This window comes from Leucopleurus acutus (genome assembly GCF_964270905.1).
Source record: "Leucopleurus acutus genome assembly, chromosome: 12".
NCBI classification, from domain to species: Eukaryota; Metazoa; Chordata; class Mammalia; order Artiodactyla; family Delphinidae; genus Leucopleurus; species Leucopleurus acutus.
This window is the reverse complement of record NC_139154.1, coordinates 86706054-86728109: the sequence shown is the minus strand read 5'-3', so window position 1 is coordinate 86728109 and position 22056 is coordinate 86706054. Positions and strand designations below refer to the sequence as shown.

Genomic DNA, 22056 nt, shown 5'->3' with positions numbered 1-22056 from the left:
TGTCTCAGGGAGTGTGCACATTCCCTTGTCCAGGAATGGCTTTTCCCCTGGTCTTTTCATGGTTGCATCCTTCTTATCACTCCACAGAGAGGCCTTCCCTGGACATCCTTCTCAAGTAGTCCCACTCTCTTCGTCCCATCAATCTGTTTTATTTTTATTTTTAGCTCTTACCATGGCTTGCTATTTATTTATTGTCTGTCTCTGCACACCGGGATGTAAGTTCCAAGGAAACTTCTGGTTATTTGTCGTATTTACTATTCTCTTCTCAGCTTTTAGAACAGCATCTAGTACGTGGTAGATGCCCAAGAATCATCTGCTGAATTTACAAATAAACTAAATGAGATGATTCAAATAAAGCAGTAAACTCAGTGCCTGCAACTTAGCTCAGAGACAGGAAGCTAGCACTGATTATATTTTTCAAAATGAAGGAGCTTGTAAGTTTATGGATGGAAAAGGGAAGGATAATCAGCAAAACTCTTCCTCATCTTGGCACTGTGATTATTCCTGTTGTGGGGAGAAAAACTCACCATCTACGGTCCTGGATGGGCTATAAGGTGGTGTGTAATTTCCCTCCTGGGTAGGGAAAGGAAGCTAAAAAGGGGGTCAGCAAAGCAGCAGGATGAGCTCAGAACAAGCGGACCTCCTACAGACTTGTGTTGGAGGCATCTGTGGAGGCAGTAGCATCCCATGTGGGGCCGTCACTGTATGGAAAGGGGCATCCCATGCATGGGGCAGGGTATAAAGCACGGGTCGGCAGAAGAGAGATCAGAGCCAGAGGTGACAAAGCAAAACAGTAACACGTAACACATTAAGACTCCCAGGGTGACCTGCTGTGCTTGCAATAGGCAGGCTTCTTTTTAAAAATTCAAAAACAGCATGAATACATAGTGATCACCGCTGACCAGAGGACCTGCAACATTCTGGCAGGTGAGCAGAATGGGTCAGTCTCTCTCTGTGTCTCTCTCTCTCTTCAACGTATATGTCCTTCTTGGACGTGGGACTGTGTGCCCTGAAGGCACAGTGGATTCTGTTGACCCTTATATTTTAAATCTTGCACAGAGCCTCGTGTACAGTAGGTGCTCAATATTTGCAAGTATTGAATTCACGATAACCACAGCTGGATTTATGTACCCTTGACCGTGTATGTGCCGGTCACTCTTCTGGGCACTTGACGTGTATCAATATTAAACCAGTTAGCTCATCTTTAATCTTTCAAACCTACATGTTGTCAGATAAATTTAATGGGTAAGACAAAGCTCTTAAGATGCATTTGGATCCCTTACAATAGAGATCTGATAATTAAGGGACCTGGGAAGAAAAGGCCCAACAGACAAGAAATTGTCTCAAAGGTTTTATCCCGTTTTCGTATTTCTAATAAAATTTGGTTTCCAGAGATGAAAAATAAAATGAAATAAACCAGTTAGCTCACAAATAGCCACTGAGGTAGTTGGTGCTATTACACCCATTTTACAGAGAAGGAATAGAGAGGTCAAGTGACTGAGTCACCGGCTGGAATGCGGTGGAGGCGGGTTTGAGCCCAGGCAGCCACACTCTTGTTTGATTGTTTCCCAGTGTTGACAGAATTCAAGGTTTTGCCCTTTTTTGTTTTGCTTTTCCAACCATTTGATGCTTTCAAATAAATGCTAGTTTTCTACTTCTCAACCCTTGTAGCTGCTAATTTTGAACACTTCTGACTATAAAACATGGCAAAGTAATAAATAAAAACAAGCAAAAAAAAAAAAAAAAAAAAGAAAGACCCAAGCAGGGAAATACTATAGCTCACAGTACTTTACCTTATGATATAATTTCAGAAAGCTTCTGATGATGATGTCAACCAGGCACTTTATATGGTTAAACTTTACCACCAGAGTGTGTCTGTGTGTCATACATGAAACATGGCTTCACAAAGCCTGGGCATGCCTGGTCTAGTGCCTTGTTCAAAGGACTTAACTGAAATTAAGTCACCCTAAACGGAACATACCACCAAGAATGTAAGAAACTCCAAGAATACAGCTGCTTTTATTCATTAGGGGGCTGAAAAGGTCTTATGAGTCTCCTAATTTCTTAAATGACAGGAGCACAAACATTACAGACCATCTAATTGAGCCATTTCATTGCACGGAAGAGGATAGTCAGATCCAGAAAAACGAAGAGAAGGTCCGATCTGGCTTGCTGATGCCTCGTCCGGGATTCCCCCTATATTTGCACACGGAGCGCCCTCCCGCTCATCTCTTCCCGCCCCGGGGGCTCTACTTCTCCGCGGTGCCTGGGTACCCATGCTGGGCCGGCTTTCTGCGCATAGGCAGGGCCCACATCCCACACGGGAAATGCCGAGACTGCAGCCCGCTCCACGCGTTCCTGATACACCAAGCCTGCCTTTAATCCCCTGACCCGAGCTTGCCTGCCAAACTCAAACAACAACAGCAAAAGACAACACAGAGGCCCAGGGTTTGACCAAAGGGAGAGTCAGAATTTCCCTGCAGTTACCATGGCTCTGTTTACACATTCTAGAGACGGGAGGGTTTTGCAATCTTCAGAAGAGAAGGGAATCTTTGATGTGTTTTTTTCATTTGGCCAAAAATTGATGGAGTAAAATCGTAGTCCCCAGCAATTCCACTAACAGAATTGGCAGCACCTGAGGTGAATTTCTACCTCTAATCAAGTATAAGGGCTTTGGCGGAAGTCCCCCTCAAACTGCCCTTTAAGGATGTCGCAGGGAGGGGAAAAACCACCAGTATGATAAATGGAGGACAGACTGGATGAGCTGAATTGCTTTGTGTTAGCAAAGCCGTAGGAATCAGGGGTTTGTGGGCGGTCAGCAGAAGAGTGGAACTGAGCTCCAGAAAACTACCAGCCCCTGCCCTGCCCCCACCCCCACCCCCACCCCCCGAGACGGCCAGGAGAACCGTCCAGGAGTGGAATGAAGGGGCTTTTTAACAGTCTGTCGGAAGTTGTTAATTGGCTGCACTGTGCTGTAACCCACTCATACTTTTAAACCTTCAGTAACGCTCCCTATGCAGACGGCTTTGTGCCTGTGGTGCCTTTGGGGGATGGAGGGATCTGGTTTGTCAGATGGTATCTATCTCCTTCTGAGAGGAGATAACACAGAAGAAGCCAGAAATGGAGTCAGTGGTGCCTGGAGAAACCTCAGAGATTAGGGAGGGATGCTGGTTTCCCATCAGGGGAGGTTGTGTTTAAATTTTAAAGGATGTGGTGGCCCCAGACATCCAGTTGTCTGATGTTTGGGTAACACAAGTGGCAGCACGTGATCCAGACAGTGAGGTCCATTCTGACCTGCTTGTCCTCAGGCAGACCTGCTCTAGGAGGAAAAAAGCTATAAAATATGAAGTCTGATGCACACGTTTGGTCGGCCCATAACTGGATTAGTCCTGTGCTGCTGTCACACACTGAAACTTTCCATCTTCCTAATCATGCCAGGCTTTTGTATAGCCGCATGCTTCAACATTCACAGCTCCATGTGCTCGGGACAAACTTCTCCCACTTCTTCTACCTGCCTTTTAAGCTATTGCTCGAATTTAACCTATTCTGTGAAGAACTCCCTGATTCCCCAGAGGATTCAATGCTCCCTTCTTGTATGTGCCATGGTTCCTTGTATTGACCTTCACTCACTCAACAGATATTTAACGATTAGTTAGTTATTAAGCAAACCAGCAAGGAGAAGGGGTGAGATCACTGATCCTGGGGTTGCCTCACTCCTCCTTATAGGCCATAATGTGAATAGCGCCCCCTGGAGCTGTGACATGGTGGCCCTCTGAGACTCAGTCTACAAGTTCTTTAACATTCCTGCTTCTCTGACATCCATTTGGCAGGAGAGACAGATGGCTAGTTTGACCCAAATAGGCTCTCAATCTCCAATTCACTATGGGTACCAGTGGGAACTACCTATGGAAAGGAGAACATAACTGAAACGGAATGGAGCCCAAGGAAACTGTTTTAAATCAGACTTTGAATTCATTAAAAAGGTCACTGAACTGTAACACATCTTAAACCCTTAGGATAAACCCTATGTAGCCCCAAACAATGTATTTGTCCGTTCCTTCCTTCACTTGCTCAAGCAACTGTAGTTGTGCCCCACTGCACAGTGTTCTAGTTTGAGAAAAACAGAGAGAATGCAGCTGTCAACAAGATCGTTTACATTTACAGAGGGGTAAGTTTTGTGAGGGTGACGACATGAAACAAAGGATTAAGGCTACAGAAACTCCCAGGCCCAAGAGGCTCTGGAGGGGAGGGCAGACCTCAAGTAGATCTGGCTGTACTGTCTCATCTGAAGTCTTTGGGGATAAGCCAGAGAGGTCACCTTCACTGTCAGTCAGCCTTGGAGATGAATTCCTAGGAGTGAATTGGCGAGTCCGAAAAATTCATCAACACTTCTGTTTGTAAATACCAGAAAATTCCAACTGACTTAACTATATGTTTTGGTACCATCATATCTGTTCACACACACACAGTGATTAACACAGTGACTGTCTTGTGTTCTTCAATAAAGAATTGTGTGTATATTTTTTAAAGCAATGTTCCATTTTATTTATTTCATTTTATTTTTTAAATACTTATCCTTACTATGTGTACCTATATGGTGTTTTACATTTTATCTATTTCATTTTTTAATTTATTATTTATTTGTTTATTTATTTTTGTGGTACGCGGGCCTCTCACTGCCGTGGCCTCTCCCATTGCAGAGCACAGGCTCCGGACGCGCAGGCTCAGCCGCCATGGCTCATGGGCCCAGCCGCTCCGCGGCACGTGGGATCCTCCCGGACCGGGGCACGAACCCGTGTCCCCTGCATCGGCAGGCGGACTCCCAACCGCTGCGCCACCAGGGAAGCCCTGAGCTTCCTTGTTTTTGTGGAGAGCTTGAAATTTCAAGTAATTTTTCCTTGTCCTGTCTTTATATACAGAAACATTACTGTTGGTTGCACGAAATCTCAAAAAGTCATGCCTTTTCATATTATGCATTTTGATATTCCCTAATAAGGAGGACCACTGAGAGCTCATTATAAAGTTGTGTCCATTGTCTAAGTTTATTCATTTTTAGTAGATTTACCTCCCTTAGGATATGATGCTTACAGAGCTGATGAAAGTTTGGATAATTGATGCTTGTTCATATACATGGCAGAGATGATTTAACCTCATTTGGCTAATTATTGAATGTTAGATACTGTATTAAGCTCTTTGGGGAATATGTCAAAGATTAATTATATATAGATCCTGACCTTCAAGTATAGCTAATGCTCTTAAACTTTGATGCAGAAGGAAAAGTTTAATAAATAAATACCCTGGGAATGTGCAGAAGGTAGAAATTAGCTCTGGTGGAAGGAATAGCAGCCTAGGAGCTGTGCTGGAAAGGCTGGTGGGATTTGAACACACAGGGAGGTGCAGTGGAGAAGGTTGTCTAGATTCAGGCTATGATTTTTAGGGCCTTGTATAAAATACTTTTATGGGCTGAGTTATGTCATCGTTTCTGTGAGATTTCTTTATTTTTTATTTTTTTCTGCCAAAACACATTAGAAAGGAGATTAAGCCTGCTTAATTCACAGGGCCAAGGAACAATCAGGGCCAGCATGCATGCCCAGGTAATCAGCACAGCCTGCAGCCCGCCCCGGCCAGCCCGGAAACTCCTATAGGTCTAACAGAACCTTGTAGGTCTCCAGTGTCCCCAGGTTGTCCTTCTGTTTCAGAAATCAGGTCTGCCTTCTTGAGGTGAAAGTGTGACTTCCATAAGAATAGTGGATGAAACTGGAAAAATTCAACTACCTCTTTTCTCTTGCTTTTAGCTATTCTTTCTTGGTGGTTTTCTGGCTTGGGCTTTTTTTTTTTCCTCCAAAATTGTATCGTTGGCTATCAGACTTCATTCTACAAATACTTATTGAGCTTGTTTTGTGTGTGGAGTCCTAGGCTAGATGCTGGGGCCTGGGGTCAATCACACCCCACAGTCTTGGACCTAAGTCTCCTGGCGTATTTTGGCCATGGTGGCTGCCACATCACATCACCTTCCAAAGGCAAATGCAGAGCCAGCAACAGAAAAGGGCAATAACTCCGCTAATTGAACATAATGAGTGAAGGGAACATTCTTCACCTCAGGGCAAACAGAGCAACCTCAGCGAGAGCTTCTTGCCCTATTTTTCTCTGGGAGTATAAGACACAGCTGCACACAACAGAACCACAGCCAAGCTGGAACCCGGGGAACTAGCCACGGTGCTTTCTCTTGAAGGATTAAGAAAAGGCTTTTGTGGATGTCAGGAGAGTTTTTTTTTTCCTCCCTCCTCTGTGCACAGAAATGTAATTTCCTCCTCTGATTTCTGGGCAGAAAGTTAGCATTCCAACAAGATGCGCTTTAATTGATTGCAGTTATTAAATCCCTTAGCTTACAAGCTTAGAATTCAGGATATAAGAGCCACATGGAATTTTAAATGTAATCCTTATTATTTTTTTTTTTTCTGTATGTAGGCAACTTGACAAAGGCATTGGGAAGACGAGTGGTGAGGGGGTGTTGCTCGCTTTGCAACAACAGACCTTACGGATTAAGGACAATGAACTTGAAACCTCACCAATATATCTTCTGATCCCACTAAGTTTGCAGACCTGGACTCTGGCTTCTAAATTGGTTAGTGTTGCATTGAGGGAGGCCAGCTAACCCAGGAGTAATCGGAGGATCAGGAAAAGCACTGGGCAGGCACTGCTGCCCAGGGATTCTCCTTCTCACCATTAGCCTTTAACGCCTCCAGGCCACACATGCACCAGACCTGCTTGTTGGACAACTTACGGTGGCATTTAAGTCACTTTTCTTCCTTTAAATGATGAGGGTCTAATGTCCTATGCAAGGCTGGCATACTAGCATATCCCCCTCCACTGGATTTTCTTTACTGCCTGGCAAACTTCAGCACCATCTGTTTCTAGAACCGCTGATTGTTTGGACGATGTGGCAAATTCACTCTGATCTACACATATAAAGCATAAGTCTCTGCAGGGAGAAGAGATCCATCAGGTGTCTGTATTACAGGAAAAATCGGTACCTTGGGGCTCCAAATAATTGTACGTATAAAACTGCTTATGTTTGCATTTCAAATTTTTCTTGCAAGGAGAAAACCTTCCAAAAACCATTCTGCCTCGGGCTGCCAGTTCACTTCAGTTCCTGTTCATCCTTGGTTAGGAAAGAGCCAGAGACCTACCTCCCTCTTTGCTGCTTTGCACTCAGTGGGAGTCTGGGCTTGACTTAGCTCTGCTTTGCAGAGGCCTGAGTCTCGGGCTGCCCAGTCAGCTCTCTGCCCCACTCCACCATCCTGTCCACCTGGTCACTCACCTCACTTTCCTCAGCAGGGGGTGGAGGGAGCTCCTTGATAATCTGAAAAGAAAAAAAAAAGAACAAGTCAGTAGAAATCTCCAGCCACCTGCTTTCCAAGAGCCCTTGCTCTCAAGAGGTACCTGGTGGTGTGGCCATAATTACCATAGTAATGAGCCCAAGCAGGGCAGGTGTCTTTCTGGGCAGAATAGCTCAGTTAGTTAGAGCATGACCCAGGCAGAGAGTTCCACACTCAATTGTGTCTGCTGTATTTTTTTTTTTTTTTTTTGTGGTACGCAGGCCTCTCACTGCTGTGGCCTCTCCCATTGCAGAGCACAGGCTCTGGACGTGCAGGCTCAGTGGCCATGGCTCACGGGCCCAGCCGCTCCGCGGCATGTGGGATCTTCCCGGAACGGGGCACGAACCTGTGTCCCCTGCATCGGCAGAAGGACTCTCAACCACTGCGCCACCAGGGAAGCCCCTCTGCTGTAGTTTTGTATAGAGAAAAAAACGTTCCACGGGTAAAAGTTTCATCTTTTACCCCAGGGAGCTATCCTGCAAATTTATTCACTCATTTATTCATCTAGTCATTCCTGCATCAAATCATTCACCCACCCGCCCAAACAGCTGCACATTTAACAAAGAATGGTCCAGAACAGAAGTTAAGATAGTGCTACAGAGATAAGTCAGGTATGGACTACACTCAAACTGTTGGCAATCCCATTAACTGTCACTGGCCCCAGGTGGTACCCATGCAGGGAGGATGTGACGGTCAGGCTGACGGATTCCCAACAAAGGGCAGCAAAGAAGGGGTAACTGGGGATTCCTTTCAGGGCCCTGAAATTTAAGAGGCACAAAGATTTACATAACAATATTCTAAGACTGGACTCTGCAAATACCCCATCATCAGGGTTAAAGAGAGACCTGTGGTCACTCTGGGAAGGCAAGCAATTGTGAGCCCCTTCTAGCCAATGAGAGGATGGGTGACATATGGAGAAGCATGGGAAGGAGAAAAGAAGGGTGGCGGTAAGTAGCCTGTCCTCACTTTTGTCTCCACCTTGCACACCCCATTCATAAAAGGGAAGCTCTTGTACCCTTGCAGTTAATTTGATTTAGAGCCTTTTACAAGGTAATTTGGCCATTATCCACTCTGACTGCACCATGTCTCCCTCCTCTCATACCCCAAGCTTATTATCAGAATGTTGGGTCCCCTACCTGCAGTCTTTTTCCTTAGAAAATTCTGGTAAATACAAAAGGCATTAAATATCTTTTGATGTCTTAGCGTCAGGGCTGGCCTGGACCACTTTATGGATGGATGCTCGAGCACTGTCCATGGGACCAGTTCCTTAATGTAGTGGGAGAGCTCTCCCGGCTGCAGGGCAGGCCGCCTACTAGGCAGCTCTTCCTCACTTCTGCCCCCTACTAAGTCCATATCACCTTTGATTTGATGATTATTCTGGGACCTCATTTGGGCTCTGATCCCCACTGCTGTCACCCATGCTATCACTATCTGTAATGTCATCTCTGTAATGTTGAGACAGGCTACTGACTTGAGGCTCTACTAACGTCAGCCAGGGGACTGAGCCTCCAGTCACCTAAAAGGATAGGACTCAATTAATTAAGAGGCAGAGGCTATCATTTCAATCTATTTATTAATTTTATCTTTTGGCTGCACCGTGCATCATGTAGGGTCTCAGTTCCCCGGCCAGGGATCGAACTCGCAACCCCTGCACTAGAAGCGCAGAGTCTTAACCCCTGGACCGCCAGGGAAGCCCCGAGGCTATCATTTCAAACTCTGATTTCATCTGCCTCCACTTCCTGGCCATCGTGGGAAACCTGCTGAAGGTCTTTGGAAAGCATGAAGCCATGATTTTGCTCACCCACTCAACACTGGCTCCAAATTCCTTAAAAACAGTCTCTGAGGAGGGTCATTACTGCCCAGTGCTGATTTCCCATCATCCCAGAGGCAGGGATGATTTTCAAACAGGAAATGCCTGGAGACTGGAGGGAGGGGTGAGGAGCTGGGGACAGCGATCTGGAATGCATCTCTTCTCTCAGGGCGGGATTAAGGAAGGGAGCGAGAGGAGAGCAGGATACTTAGGAACACAGACAGATGTTGACAAGATTGCTGTGGGCAGTGTATTTGCTAAGTACCCTGGGTGTACAGAGACTTGGTGCAGAGCAGCTGGGGTTTTGTCTTCACAGTGCAACCGGCTTCCCCCCTTGCTGCATGGAAGCACTGTGTAGTTGTCAAATGTGAACCCCAGACCTGCCTTTTTTTGACTGTGACGATCCGACAAGTCCCTGAACCTCCTTGAGCTCCACTTCATCTCTTAAATGGGAGCAATAACACTAACCTTGCAGGCACTGAGTCACGATGAGCAATGATGTTTGCAAAACATCTGGAACAGAGCGGGTGCTCAATAGATGGTGAATACTATTACTATTCCCCTTTCCCTTTCTTGTAGTCACTGTCTTTTGCTTTTATTAAATCTTTAACAAAGGTTTCACTTAACTTGCCCTCCCTCCACACATACCAAATGAAAATTCAGTATATACTATGTATGGTGGTTTCCAGATGGTGCGGCCTAGAAGCCAGAGCTTCATAAAAAGGGTGAGACAGGAGGCTGGCTCTCAGATGGTGGCCAGAGGGCCTGACAGTGGCCAGGGTCTTCAGGGGGGGTCAGTAGGAGTCTGCTTCACCACATACGTGTAAGCACATGACACCAGCCAGGAAGCGCTGACATCAACCAGGCAGCCACCACTCAGACCAACCCGTCTGTGGGTTGATGGCCAACGTGTCTTATCGGGTATTTATCGAATTCTGCATACAACAGTGTCCCAAGGGGAACCCAAAAGACAAAGCAAAACACATGATTTATTAAGTATTAATCAAAGGCGGACTAATTCATAATCTAGATGCCAGGCTGACATACTTGGAAACTGGGCACCTGAGCTTCTGGAAAAATGCCACCATGTTCAGGTAGACGAAATTTAGGCACTTCCAATCTGGCCTTATCGGACGGGTGTCTGGCTCTATTCAGCGGGAATGAGGAAGAAGTCTTCCTATTGCTTTCAGTCCCTGCCCCCTCCTTCCCAGTCTTCTCCTGGGGGCAGGTGCAACTTGCCCAGGGAATGGCAGGAGAGCGTCTCAAAGTGCGATCTGGGCAGGCTGGATGGGCTGTCTGTGAGTGAGCCAAACTGTCATGCCAAGACCAGTGCCTGGGCCACCCAACGGAGTGCTCTGAGCACAGGGACAGTCAGCCCTCCCCACTCCCCCCACCGCCCCGCCAGGGCCCGAGCCCAGGTGGCCTGGAGGAGCAATTGGGCAACAACTTGCATTGGTCTTGAGCCTACAGCACCACTGCAGCCTCACAGGAGAAAATGCAAATTGCCTCAGCCCCCAAAAGGCCTGCATGACGTGCAGGCGTGGCCCCCCACCTCTCCACTTCACCCCTCTCCACCTCTCTCCCCTTCACTTTCTGCACTTCAGCCTGCTGTCACCTTCCTGTCCCTTCCACACACCCTGCTGCTTTACACTTGTAGCGTCTTCTGCCTAATTGCTTGCTAACCTCCCTGCTTTGTCTGCACACCTGCATGTACCCCAGTTAACACGTATTCATCGGCTAGATCACCTCCCCTGAGAAGTCGCCCAGGACCTCACAGAACAAGCAAGGTCCCCTTTATGGGGTCTCACATAACCCAGTGTTTTCTGTAGCATTTTTAAGTGTAATTAAAAGTTAACTGCATAATTCTTGGCTTCCAACTAGTGTGACTAGACGGTCTTTATTGCCAACAAGAATGCAAGCTAGAAGCAACTGAACACTACAAAGCTTAGGTTGGATTTGAGCTACTTCCCTTCTTAGAAGGTTCTGGGAGCTTCCTCTTGGTTGTGGGTGGACTTGTCAGCTCCTTCCTCATTAGGAGGGACAAACAGAAGATGGATAAGGTTGAAGAGACCCTTAATGAAATGTTTAAGAGGAAAATCCCTCAACAAACATATTTGTAAGCATAACATGGCAGAACTGAATAGCAGTACCACGGATAACTCTGGGGACATTTTTTCATATTTCTCCTCCAGAGGCCAACATCACATCTCTACTTACTATCATTTTCAGGTTGGATATTTGGGATGAGTAGAAAGTGAGCAGATGCCTTCTTGGGATAGCTGCCCTAGAGTCCCTTCTGCATTAATGGTTGGACTGGTGAAGTGAAAGCACATAAGAAAAATGAGATGGGATAGAGAGCTTCTGAATTCCATTAGTGTTTCTTTGCTACCTGAGAATTTCTTGAAACTCTGTTGTGAATTGGGAGATGTGCCTCTTCTCCCTTATCAGTGACTTTAACTCTGATTTAGTCCATGTTTGTTTAGCTAGATGTAGAGGTGGCCAGATTTGACAGAATCTGTTGTACGGGTAAAGGAAAGAAAGCTTGAAAAGACCAGGTGGAATCTTATTAAATTGAAATCTTACTGGCAACTTCTCATTGAGTCGAAACAAATTCAGGTTTTTAGGTACACCTCTTAGTTTGGCTGTTGGAAATGAAATGATAGAAAATGTGGAGATATCGTTAGCATGGGATGATTACAGTAGAAAGATCACATATGCCCAGGTCCTTTTTGACATCTGGGAACTTTACTGTGTTTTATGTCAAGTTCAACTGTTTAGGTCTCTGTAAATCTCTCTCTTAAAATTTATTTTATAAAATGTTAAGGTGAAATAAAGCACCTGGTGAGTTTATTTTGCTTGTTTTTTTCCCCTCCAGAAGTGTTCAAGATTTGCTCCTAATTTATGTTGGATCCTTGCACTTTGTTGCCCTTACATCTCTACTGCTATAGTACTGTGTAATGGAATGCAGAATGCAATCTACCTGGTTTTTTTGTTTTTTTTTTGTGGTACGCGGGCCCCTCACTGTTGTGGCCTCTCCCGTTGCGGAGCACAGGCTCCGGACGCGCAGGCTCAGCGGCCATGGCTCACGGGCCCAGCCGTTCCGCGGCATGTGGGATCTTCCCAGACCGGGGCACGAACCCGTGTCCCCTGCATCGGCAGGCGGACTCTCAACCACCGCGCCACCAGGGAAGCCCTCTACCTGGTTTTTGACACCGGCCCCTCTTCCTCCTCTCAGGGTAGCCACACTGGCTCATTCCATTTAATAGAGTGAGTGTGGTCAGTGTGGTGCACAAGGAGCAGGGGGATGCCAGGCTTGGCTATTCCCCCATGGGCCCTGCTATGGCTCCACCATCACAACATTCCGTTTCTCCTGCTTATCTTTCCTGTCTCTTCTCTCTGACGGCGGTTGGCTGTAGGCTAAGCTGTATGAGCTCATGTTAGACAGATGCTCATCTTATGGCATGAGAAGAGGACTTCTTTTTGGGTCCCCTTTCTTCTTAGATTGTCTTCAGTGTCTCAGTGTCCTTCTTGCTTGAACTGGATGAGGAGCATCTCCTGCAACCTCCTTTATACCGAAGGTGTGGTTCTCTTGTTGCAAAGGAGACACTGCCATGACACACAGCCAGTTCTGCTGTCCAAAGTCCATGAGAATGGCTTAAGATAACTACTCTATTAACAAAATTAAGCATTTGTCCTCTAGTTTGAATTAGGTGAATAGCTCTAAACATTATTGAGTACCAGAGTAGCCTGCAAGGCTTCTTAAAACACAGACTTCTGGGCTGCATCCCTGAGTTTATTATCAGTAGGTCTGGAGTGGGATCTTTGCATTTCTAACAAGTTCCCAAATGATGCTTATACTGCTGGTCCGTGGACCACACTTTGAGAACTATGAAGTAGCCTGTTTTTAACAATGCTACACCTTAAGTGGATATACGGGGGTATGTTTTGCTTCAAGTCAGACATTCCTATGACTGTTCTGTTGAGAGCTGCCTATGGCTGGTTAGAAAATGTTTGAGTCTAAAAGTTATTGTGTCCCTGCTCTATTGTCAGGGACTATGGGGTCTTCGTTTCTTACGTGTCCCACCTAGGGGAAGACAGAGTACTATCTCTGGAGGAAACTCTCTTGCTTCCTCTGAAGAGCATTCGTGCTCATCTGTGTGCAGAGCTGGCATGGCCTGCATTCTTGGATCCAGCCCTGAAGCAGTCCCAGGCAGATGATTGCCTGGGCGTTAGGGACACGGTTCTTATCTTTCACGGCACCATTGGCAATGAGCTGACTGCACTGTATAGGCATCTCTTTCTTCTGCAAGAACTGGACTCTAAGCTTCTAGAAGACATGGGCATACTTGGCTCAGTTTTAATCTCCTGACACATGGTCAGTGCTTGTGGCTTAGTCACTATTTCTGGAATGAATGAGTATGCATTATAAAGGAAAAGGTAAAGAAAGCATTTCTGATTATTCTAAACTCCTTGCCTGTCAAGTAAGCACTTTAGTGATACAAGATGCAAATCTGGTTTCTCAACTCTCCATATAAATGTTTCTTTAGTAATTAATATGCTAACAGTTCCAACTGCCATGAGTGGATTGTGACACATGTATGCACCATAAGGATCTCATTAGCGTTATGGGTTGGACTCATGGTTAATTATGGTACTTTATTGACACCATCTATATCCCATTTTATCCCCTAACCCCAGCCTCCAAGTAAATTCCCTTGCCTTGTGGTTCACGAATCAGCTTTGTGTCCCAAATTAAATTTCCAAGAAGGCTTCCTGAAAATTTGAAAACGACATGTACAGTTTCTTTTGTTACAATATAGGTACGTAATATGTGACTTTATTCATATGTGGTAAGGACACTGAGCAATAAAATCAATAAACTATGAAATCGTATTAGCTCAAAGGATGATTTTTCATGAAGTAAAGGAGAAGGTACTATACAGGCAGACTTTGCTTTATTGTGCGCTGAAGATATTTTGTTTTTTACAAATTGAAGCTTTGTGGCAACACTGTGTTGAGCAAGTATTTTGGTGCCATTTTTCCAACAGCATTTGCTCACTTCGTGTCTCTGGGTCACATTTAGGTAATTCTCTCAATATTTCAAAATTTTTCATTATTATTATGTTTGCTATGGTGATCTGCAATCAGTAATCTTTGATGTTACTATTATAAAAAGATTATGAGTAAATAAATAAGGAAACAGAAGTTTTAAATGGCACACTAGACCAGCTAGATTTAATTGATATTTATAGGACATTCCAACCAAACTCAGCAGATTGCACTTTCTTCTCAAGTGCGCATGGAACATTCTCCAGGATAGATCACACCTTGGGTCACAAATCAAGCCTCAGTAAATTTAAGAAAACTGAAATCATATCAAGCATCTTTTCTGACCACAACACTATGAGATTAGAAATGATTAACGGGGAAAAAAACATAAAAAACACAAACACATGGAGGCTAAACGATACATTACTAAATAACCAAGAGATCACTGAAGAAATCAAAAAATACCTAGAGACAGATGACAATGAAAACACGATGATCCAAAACTTACGGGAGGCAGCAAAAGCAGTTCTAAGAGGGAATTCTATAGCTATACAAGCCTACCTCAAGAAATAAGAAAAACCTCAAATAAACAATCTAACCTTACACCTAAAGGAACTAGAGAAAGAAGAACAAACAGAACCCAAAGTTAGCAGAAGGAAAGAAATCATAAAGACCAGAGAAGGAATAAATGAAATAGAAACAATAACAAAGATCAATAAAACTAAAAGCTGGTTCTTTGAGAAGATAAACAAAACTGATAAACCTTTAGCCAGACTCATCAAGAAAAAGAGGGAGAGGACTCAGATCAATAAAATTAGAAATGAAAAAGGAGAAGTTACAACAGATATCGCAGAAATACAAAGCATCCTAAGAGACTACTACAAGCGACTCTATGCCAATAAAATGGACAACCTGGAAGAAATGGACAAATTCTTAGAAATGCACAACCTGCCAAGACTGAATCAGGAAGAAATAGAAAATATGAACAGACCAATCACAAGCACTGAAATTGAAACTGTGATTAAAAACTTTCCAACAAACAAAAGCCCAGGAGCAGATGGCTGCACAGGCGAATTCTATCAAACATTTAGAGAAGAGTTAACACCCATTCTTCTCAAACTCTTCCAAAAATTTGTGGAGGAAGGAACACTCCCAAACTCATTCTGTGAGGCCACCATCACCCTGCTACCAAAACCAGACAAAGATACTAAAAAAAAAGAAAATTACAGACCAATATCACTGATGAACATAGATGCAAAACTCCTCAGCAGGCCTTCCCTGGTGGCGCAGTTGTTGAGAGTCCGCCTGCCGATGCAGGGGACACGGGTTTGTGCCCCAGTCCGGGAAGATCCCACATGCCACGGAGTGGCTAGGCCCATGAGCCATGGCCGCTGAGCCTGTGCATCCGGAGCCTGTGCTCCACAGTGGGAGAGGCCACAACAGTGAGAGGCCCGCGTACCGCAAAAAAAAAAAAAAAAAAAAAAATCCTCAACAAAATACTAGCAAACAGGATCCAATAACACATTAAAAGGATCGTACACCATGATCAAGTGGGATTTATCCCAGGGATGCAAGGATTCTTCAATATATGCAAATCAATCCATGTGATACACCATATTAAGAAATTGAAGAATAAAAACCATATGATCATCTCAATAGATGCAGAAAAAGCTTTTGACAAAATTCAACACCCATTTATGATAAAGGCTCTCCAGAAAGTGGGCATAGAGGGAACCTAACTCAACATAATAAAGGCCATATATGACAAACCCATAGCAAACATCACTCTCAATGGTGAAAAACTGAAAGGATTTCCTCTAAGATCAGGAACAAGACAAGGATGGGCACTCTCACCACTATTATTCAACATAGTTTTGGAAGTCCTAGCCATGGCAATCAGAGAAGAAAAAGAAATAAAAGGAATACCAATTGGAAAAGAAGAAGTAAAACTGTCACTGTTTGCAGATGACTTGATACTATACATAGAGAATATGCAAGATGCCACCAGAAAACTGCTAGAGCTAACCAATGAATTTGGTAAAGTTGCAGGATACAAAATTAATGCACAGAAATCTCTTGCATTCCTATACACTAATGATGAAATATCTGAAAGAGAAATTAAGGAAACGCTCCCATTTACCACTGCAACAAAAAGAATAAAATACCTAGGAATAAACCTACCTAGGAAGACAAAAGACCTATATGCAGAAAACTATAAGACACTGATGAAAGAAATTAAAGATGACACAAATAGATGGAGAGATATACCATGTTCTTGGATTGGAAGAATCAATATTGTGAAAATGAGTATACTACCCAAAGCAATCTACAGATTCAATGCAATCCCTATCAAATTACCAATGGCATTTTTTACAGAACTAGAACAAAAAATCTTAAAATTTGTATGGAGACACAAAAGACCCTGAATAGCCAAAGCAGTATTGAGGGAAAGAAATGGAGCTGGAGGAATCAGACTCCCTGACTTCAGACTATACTACAAGCCTACAGTAATCAAGACAATATGATACTGGCACAAAAACAGAAACATAGATCAATGGAACAAGATAGAAAGCCCAGAGATAAACCCATGCACCTATGGCCAACTAGTTTATGACAAAGGAGGCAAGGATATACAATGGAGAAAAGACAGTCTCTTCAATAAGTGATGCTGGGAAAACTGGACAGCTACATGAAAAAGAGTGAAATTAGAACACTCCCTAACACCATACACAAAAATAAACCCAAAATGGACTAGAGACCTAAATGTAAGACCGGACATGGTAAAACTCTTAAAGGAAAACATAGGAAGAACACTCTTTCACATAAATCACAGCAAGATGTTTTTTGATCCACCTCCTAGAGTAATGGAAATAAAAACAAAAATAAACAAATGGGACCGAATGAAACTTCAAAGCTTTTGCACAGCAAAGGAAACCATAAACAAGACAAAAAGACAACCCTCAGAATGGGAGAAAATATTTGCAAACGAATCAATGCACAAAGGATTAATCTCCAAAAAATATAAACAGCTCATGCAGCTCAATATTAAAGAAACAAACAACCCAGTCCAAAAATGGGCAGAAGACCTAAATAGACATTTCTCCAAAGAAGACATACAGGTGGCCAAGAAGCACATGAAAAGCTGCTCAACATCACTAATTATTAGAGAAATGCAAATCGAAATTACAATGAGGTATCACCTCACACCAGTTAGAATGGGCATCATCAGAAAATCTACAAACAACGAATGCTGGAGAGGGTGTGGAGAAAAGGGAACCCTCTTGCACTGTTGGTGGGAATGTACATTGATACAGCCACTATGGAGAACAGTATGGAGGTGCCTTAAAAAACTAAAAATAGAATTACCATATGATCCAGCAATCCCACTACTGGGCATATACCCAGAGAAAACCATAATTCAAAAAGACACATGCACCCCAGTGTTCATTGCAGCAATATTTACAATAGCCAGGTCATGGAAGCAACCTAAATGCCCATCGACAGATGAATAGATAAAGAAGATGTGGTACATATATACAATGGAATATTACTCAGCCATAAAAAGGAATGGAATTGGGTCATTTGTTGAGACGTGGATGGATCTAGAGACTGTCATACAGAGTGAAGTATGTTAGAAAGAGAAAAACAAATAGCGTATATTAATGCATATACGTGGAACCGAGAACAACGGTACAAATGAACCAGTCTGCAGGGCAAAAATTGAGACACAGATGTAGAGAACAAACGTATGGACACCAACAGGGGAAAGCGATGGGGTGGTGGTGGTGGTAGTGTGATGAATTAGGCGATTGGGATTGACATATATACACTGATGTGTATAAAACTGATGACTAATAAGAACCTGCTCTATAAAAAAATAAATAAAATAAAATTCAAAAATTAAAAAAAAAGATTATGACTCACTGAAGGTGCAGGTGATTAGCATATTTTAGCAATAAAATATTTTTAAAATTAAGGTATGTAAATTTTTTTTTAGGCATAATGCTATTGCATACTCAATAGACTACGTAACCTTAATATGCACTGGGAAACCGAAAAAATTCATGTGACTTGCTTTACTGTGGTGGTCTGGAATGGAACCTGCAATACTTCTGAAGTATGCCTGTATGTGTTTTAGATTTTTTTGGTTGTGGTAAAGTTCACATAACATAACATTAACCATTTAAAAGTGTGAGCTGGCTGATTATATTGGGTGCCACCAAGTACTATCAGGTGAATGTGAAGATGCTGCAGCTGTCAGGAGTGACCTGGAAGAAACACACAAAACTCACACACACCTCATCTGTTTTCTTAGTTCTGTTTACCCTTGTGCAGTGCAATTCAATCAATATTTTGCACTTGTGAGCCTGTGTACCTTTCTTCATGAAAGCATTTAAAGCATCCTCAACACGAGTGTATGTCCTGGTTATAAGAATCCAAGGATTCAGGGAAGGAGGAAAGCCTTAAGCTTGTGCATGAGATGCTCATGAAGAGATGAGATTCATGGGACACCCTGAGAGCAAAGGGAGTAAAGGAACCCACGTTGAGCTTCATTGGAGACCACACTGAGGAACCCAAAGAAAGGAGAATGGAAGGCATGGGGCCCTTCCTCTGCTTTAAAGGGGATTAGAAGCATGTGTCATGGATTGAAGAAAAGGCTATCATGCTGAGAGCAGCAGAATAACACTTTTGTGGCATTTGGTCTTATTTGGAACCACACAAACAGCTTTTTTTGTTGTTGTTGTTATGAAAAGAGGACCCTGGCAAGACAACGAAAGCTGCATTTCTATTTTAAGCCAGCACAGAAGGGGTAAGAAGACAATGAGTCACAGTCATCCACCTCTGTTGTTGTGACACTTCATCCTAAGAATGTCCTTCCTTCTGTCCCGTTAACTCAAAGGCATGGGGCTACATCATACTCAAACTCATCACAAAACTTCATGTGTTTATTTTTTAAAAATTGAGACATAGTGCTATTTATACTGTAGCATTACTTCAAGAATTGAAGATGCTTAAAATGGTGGAAATGTTCAGTTTCTTATTAATTTTTAAAAGTGTATTATTTTATAACGTTGCACAGTTTTGAATGTTCTGTTCTGAACCTATATCCCCCCCCAGTCCTGTTATTTCCATAGGGCTAAAATTCCATATGAAGTGATATTTTTAGGAATACCCTTCATGTTATGGGAGAAATAATGGTACTTAGAGAACTTTTGATGTATCTGCTACTCAACCATTGTTCACTTTGTAGAGAGCAAAGGAAAGACCAATGACAGGGCCTGACTTCCTCAACTGATTTCTGGTCTTCTGTGCTTTCCATGCATAGTAAAACCCCAAGGAGTCTGAGTAATAATATTCCTTGGGTTTTTGGTAATTTTCGATTGTGAACTCATGTGAAGTTTGCATTTACCTATGGGAATCTTATGAAGACTGAGCTAAGGGATCAACCTGCCAGAGAGTTTCCTTTTGCAGATTCCTAAACACTTCCAAACTGTGATCCCTTTCTCTTAGTTTGTAATTTACAGAACCCCAAGTAATAAACATTTGAACTCTAAAACTGAGAGGTTGTGGTTCTGAATTCTTAGGGACACACACACACACACACACACACACAACTCATAGGTCATCCTTTTACTTAAGGTCTCAGCTGTAGCAGAAGACTCAATTCTGACTCCCAAACTTTTATGGACCTATGTAAGGCTCTGAAACCAAATGTCTAGGTTATTGAGATTGGAAAATCACCACCGCTTTAGGGTCAGCTAACTGTCTGATTTCCAGAACCTTTTTTATTTTGTCCCTGGAAATGTCTATTTTCTTGTGAGCCTGGCTATGCATTTAAAACAACTTTTATTACATTTTTTTTCCAGGAAATTTTTTGTTTTTATTTTGCTAGGAAGTCCAGTGTATCACCAGCCAGGAGTAATTGATTTTTCACAAATGACTACCTCTTGCATGTTCAGAGGGGTAACTCAAATAAATGTTGTATTTAGATGCCTAAATGTTGTTGTATGCCTAAATGTTGTATTTGGAGCCTTTGATTTAAAACATCGCATATCCTGAGACCTCTGGGCTGATATCTTAATTCCAACCCCTTTGCTACCTCCCTGGCCTCATAGGTTCTGTGTGAGGAGAAGCCATCAGAAGAAAGCTGTGTATAGAAGAAATGCCAATGAGATCTGAAAAGCCACCTAACAAAAGGCTTTAATTTCATGGATGGAAGGGGATGCTTGCTCTCATGCTTTTACATTTAGGCTTCCATTCTGATTCCCTGACCTTATAATAAATGTCCTCTTAATTAAAATCAAGACACCAAGGGAAACTAGGCAATGCAATGTGGAAAATGTCCAGGAAACATGAAATACTAGCTGATGACAGATAAATGAAACTTACTATACAAACAGTATAAATGTAATAGAAAACTCACAGTTGATTAGAGCTGGCCAAGTACTGCTTGAATCCAGTAATTTTATACTGTAAAAGTTTAGTAAATTCTAGTGCCAAGGGTGTTGATCTAGAATGTAGTACAAGACATTTTCAAAGAAATGAGCTCAACTTTTTTGTTTTTTACATTTGGAACTCAAATTCCAAATAATTTTTGGCCTCTCATCTTATCTCCCTTAAGACTGGAATTATTTAAAAGGCCAAATTCATACGTAAGAGAGAGTAGTGGCAAGAATTTTAACATTAGTTGATAAGGCCTAAATGATGTACATGGTAATTTCAAAGAGCAGCTATGCATATTCTTCACTAGATGATGCACGAGTCACTTCGAAACACTGAGACAGTTAAAAAAAATTCATGAATTCAGATTCCCTGAGGCTTAGAGGAGCATCTGGTCTGCTTGGGTTATGGGCAAGGTGATTCCAGCCACTGCCAGTGCCTGTGGGATCTGAGCAGGACACACAAGGAACAAGGGCGCGGGATGATGTTCACAGTGTGTTTGAGCTTGTTGGCATTGACACCCTTCGAGGAGGGCGGTAAAGAGGCCACACCTAGGGACCCAGGAATCTGACTTTCAGCCAATTCAGCATTCTCTGGGCTTATGTTTCCCAAACGGTCTTTGGCGGAATGTTAGTGTCCTTCCAGACATCGGGATGTCAACAGGTGTTCGGGAAGGACTAGTGCCCTTCTAGATGTCAGTATGTTAATGAGTAAGGGTCAAGGGAGGATTCCAGGGTCAAAAGAAGTTTAGGTGGACAACGTCTGGAAATGCTGCCCCTGATACTTGCATCATATTTTGATGTGTAGCCAGGTTTAAGGACCACAGGCCAGGAAATGTTGAAGGAGAGGAGTAGATTCACTTATAGGAGGTAAGAATATAAGGAAGCTACCTTAGCGCCAGCATGGTTCCAATTTTCTAATTTTTCATGTGAGGAAATGAAGGTTAAAAGATTTGCCTTTGATGGAGGCAGATCTCATATTTATGGAGGCAGCTCTCATATTGGAACCCCATTGTCTTTAATGACAGCTTGCCTCTTTCCAGCTCACCTAGGGGCATGAGGATGGTGGCGGGTGGGTTTCCAGGCAAGTCGCAGGGCCAGCCCAGCAGGAATGAGGGAAGCCACGAGGGCAAGGTGGAGATGAGAACAGACTGGCGTGTGGTGCAGAGCTCTGAGGCGAGGGCAGGCCATGGCAGGGCTCTGCATGCTAGTGGGAAGCAACCTTGTCAGCTGCAGAGAGAGGTGTGTCCAGATGGGAATGGGTGGAGGCTGGAAAGGGATCCAGAAAGCACGATGAGTCTAGGCCCATGATGCCTGGCTAAGGAACTGCTTGTACTTGTCAGGTTTCTACTAAATATGCTTCAGTGAATCCCTTTGG

At 43.4% G+C, this 22056-nt stretch overlaps 1 protein-coding gene across 1 annotated transcript in view; it reads right to left on the bottom strand.

Annotated features, from left to right (window-relative positions):
• ANTXR1 (ANTXR cell adhesion molecule 1) overlaps window positions 1-22056 on the bottom strand; it is a gene marked incomplete at its 3' end in the record, with an annotated part of 240981 nt that overhangs the window by 67666 nt on the left and 151259 nt on the right. Inside the window, exon 14 of the mRNA XM_082851989.1 lies at window positions 7322-7363. Coding sequence (XP_082708115.1) covers window positions 7322-7363 — 42 coding nt within the window. The remainder of the gene's footprint in view (window positions 1-7321; window positions 7364-22056) is intronic.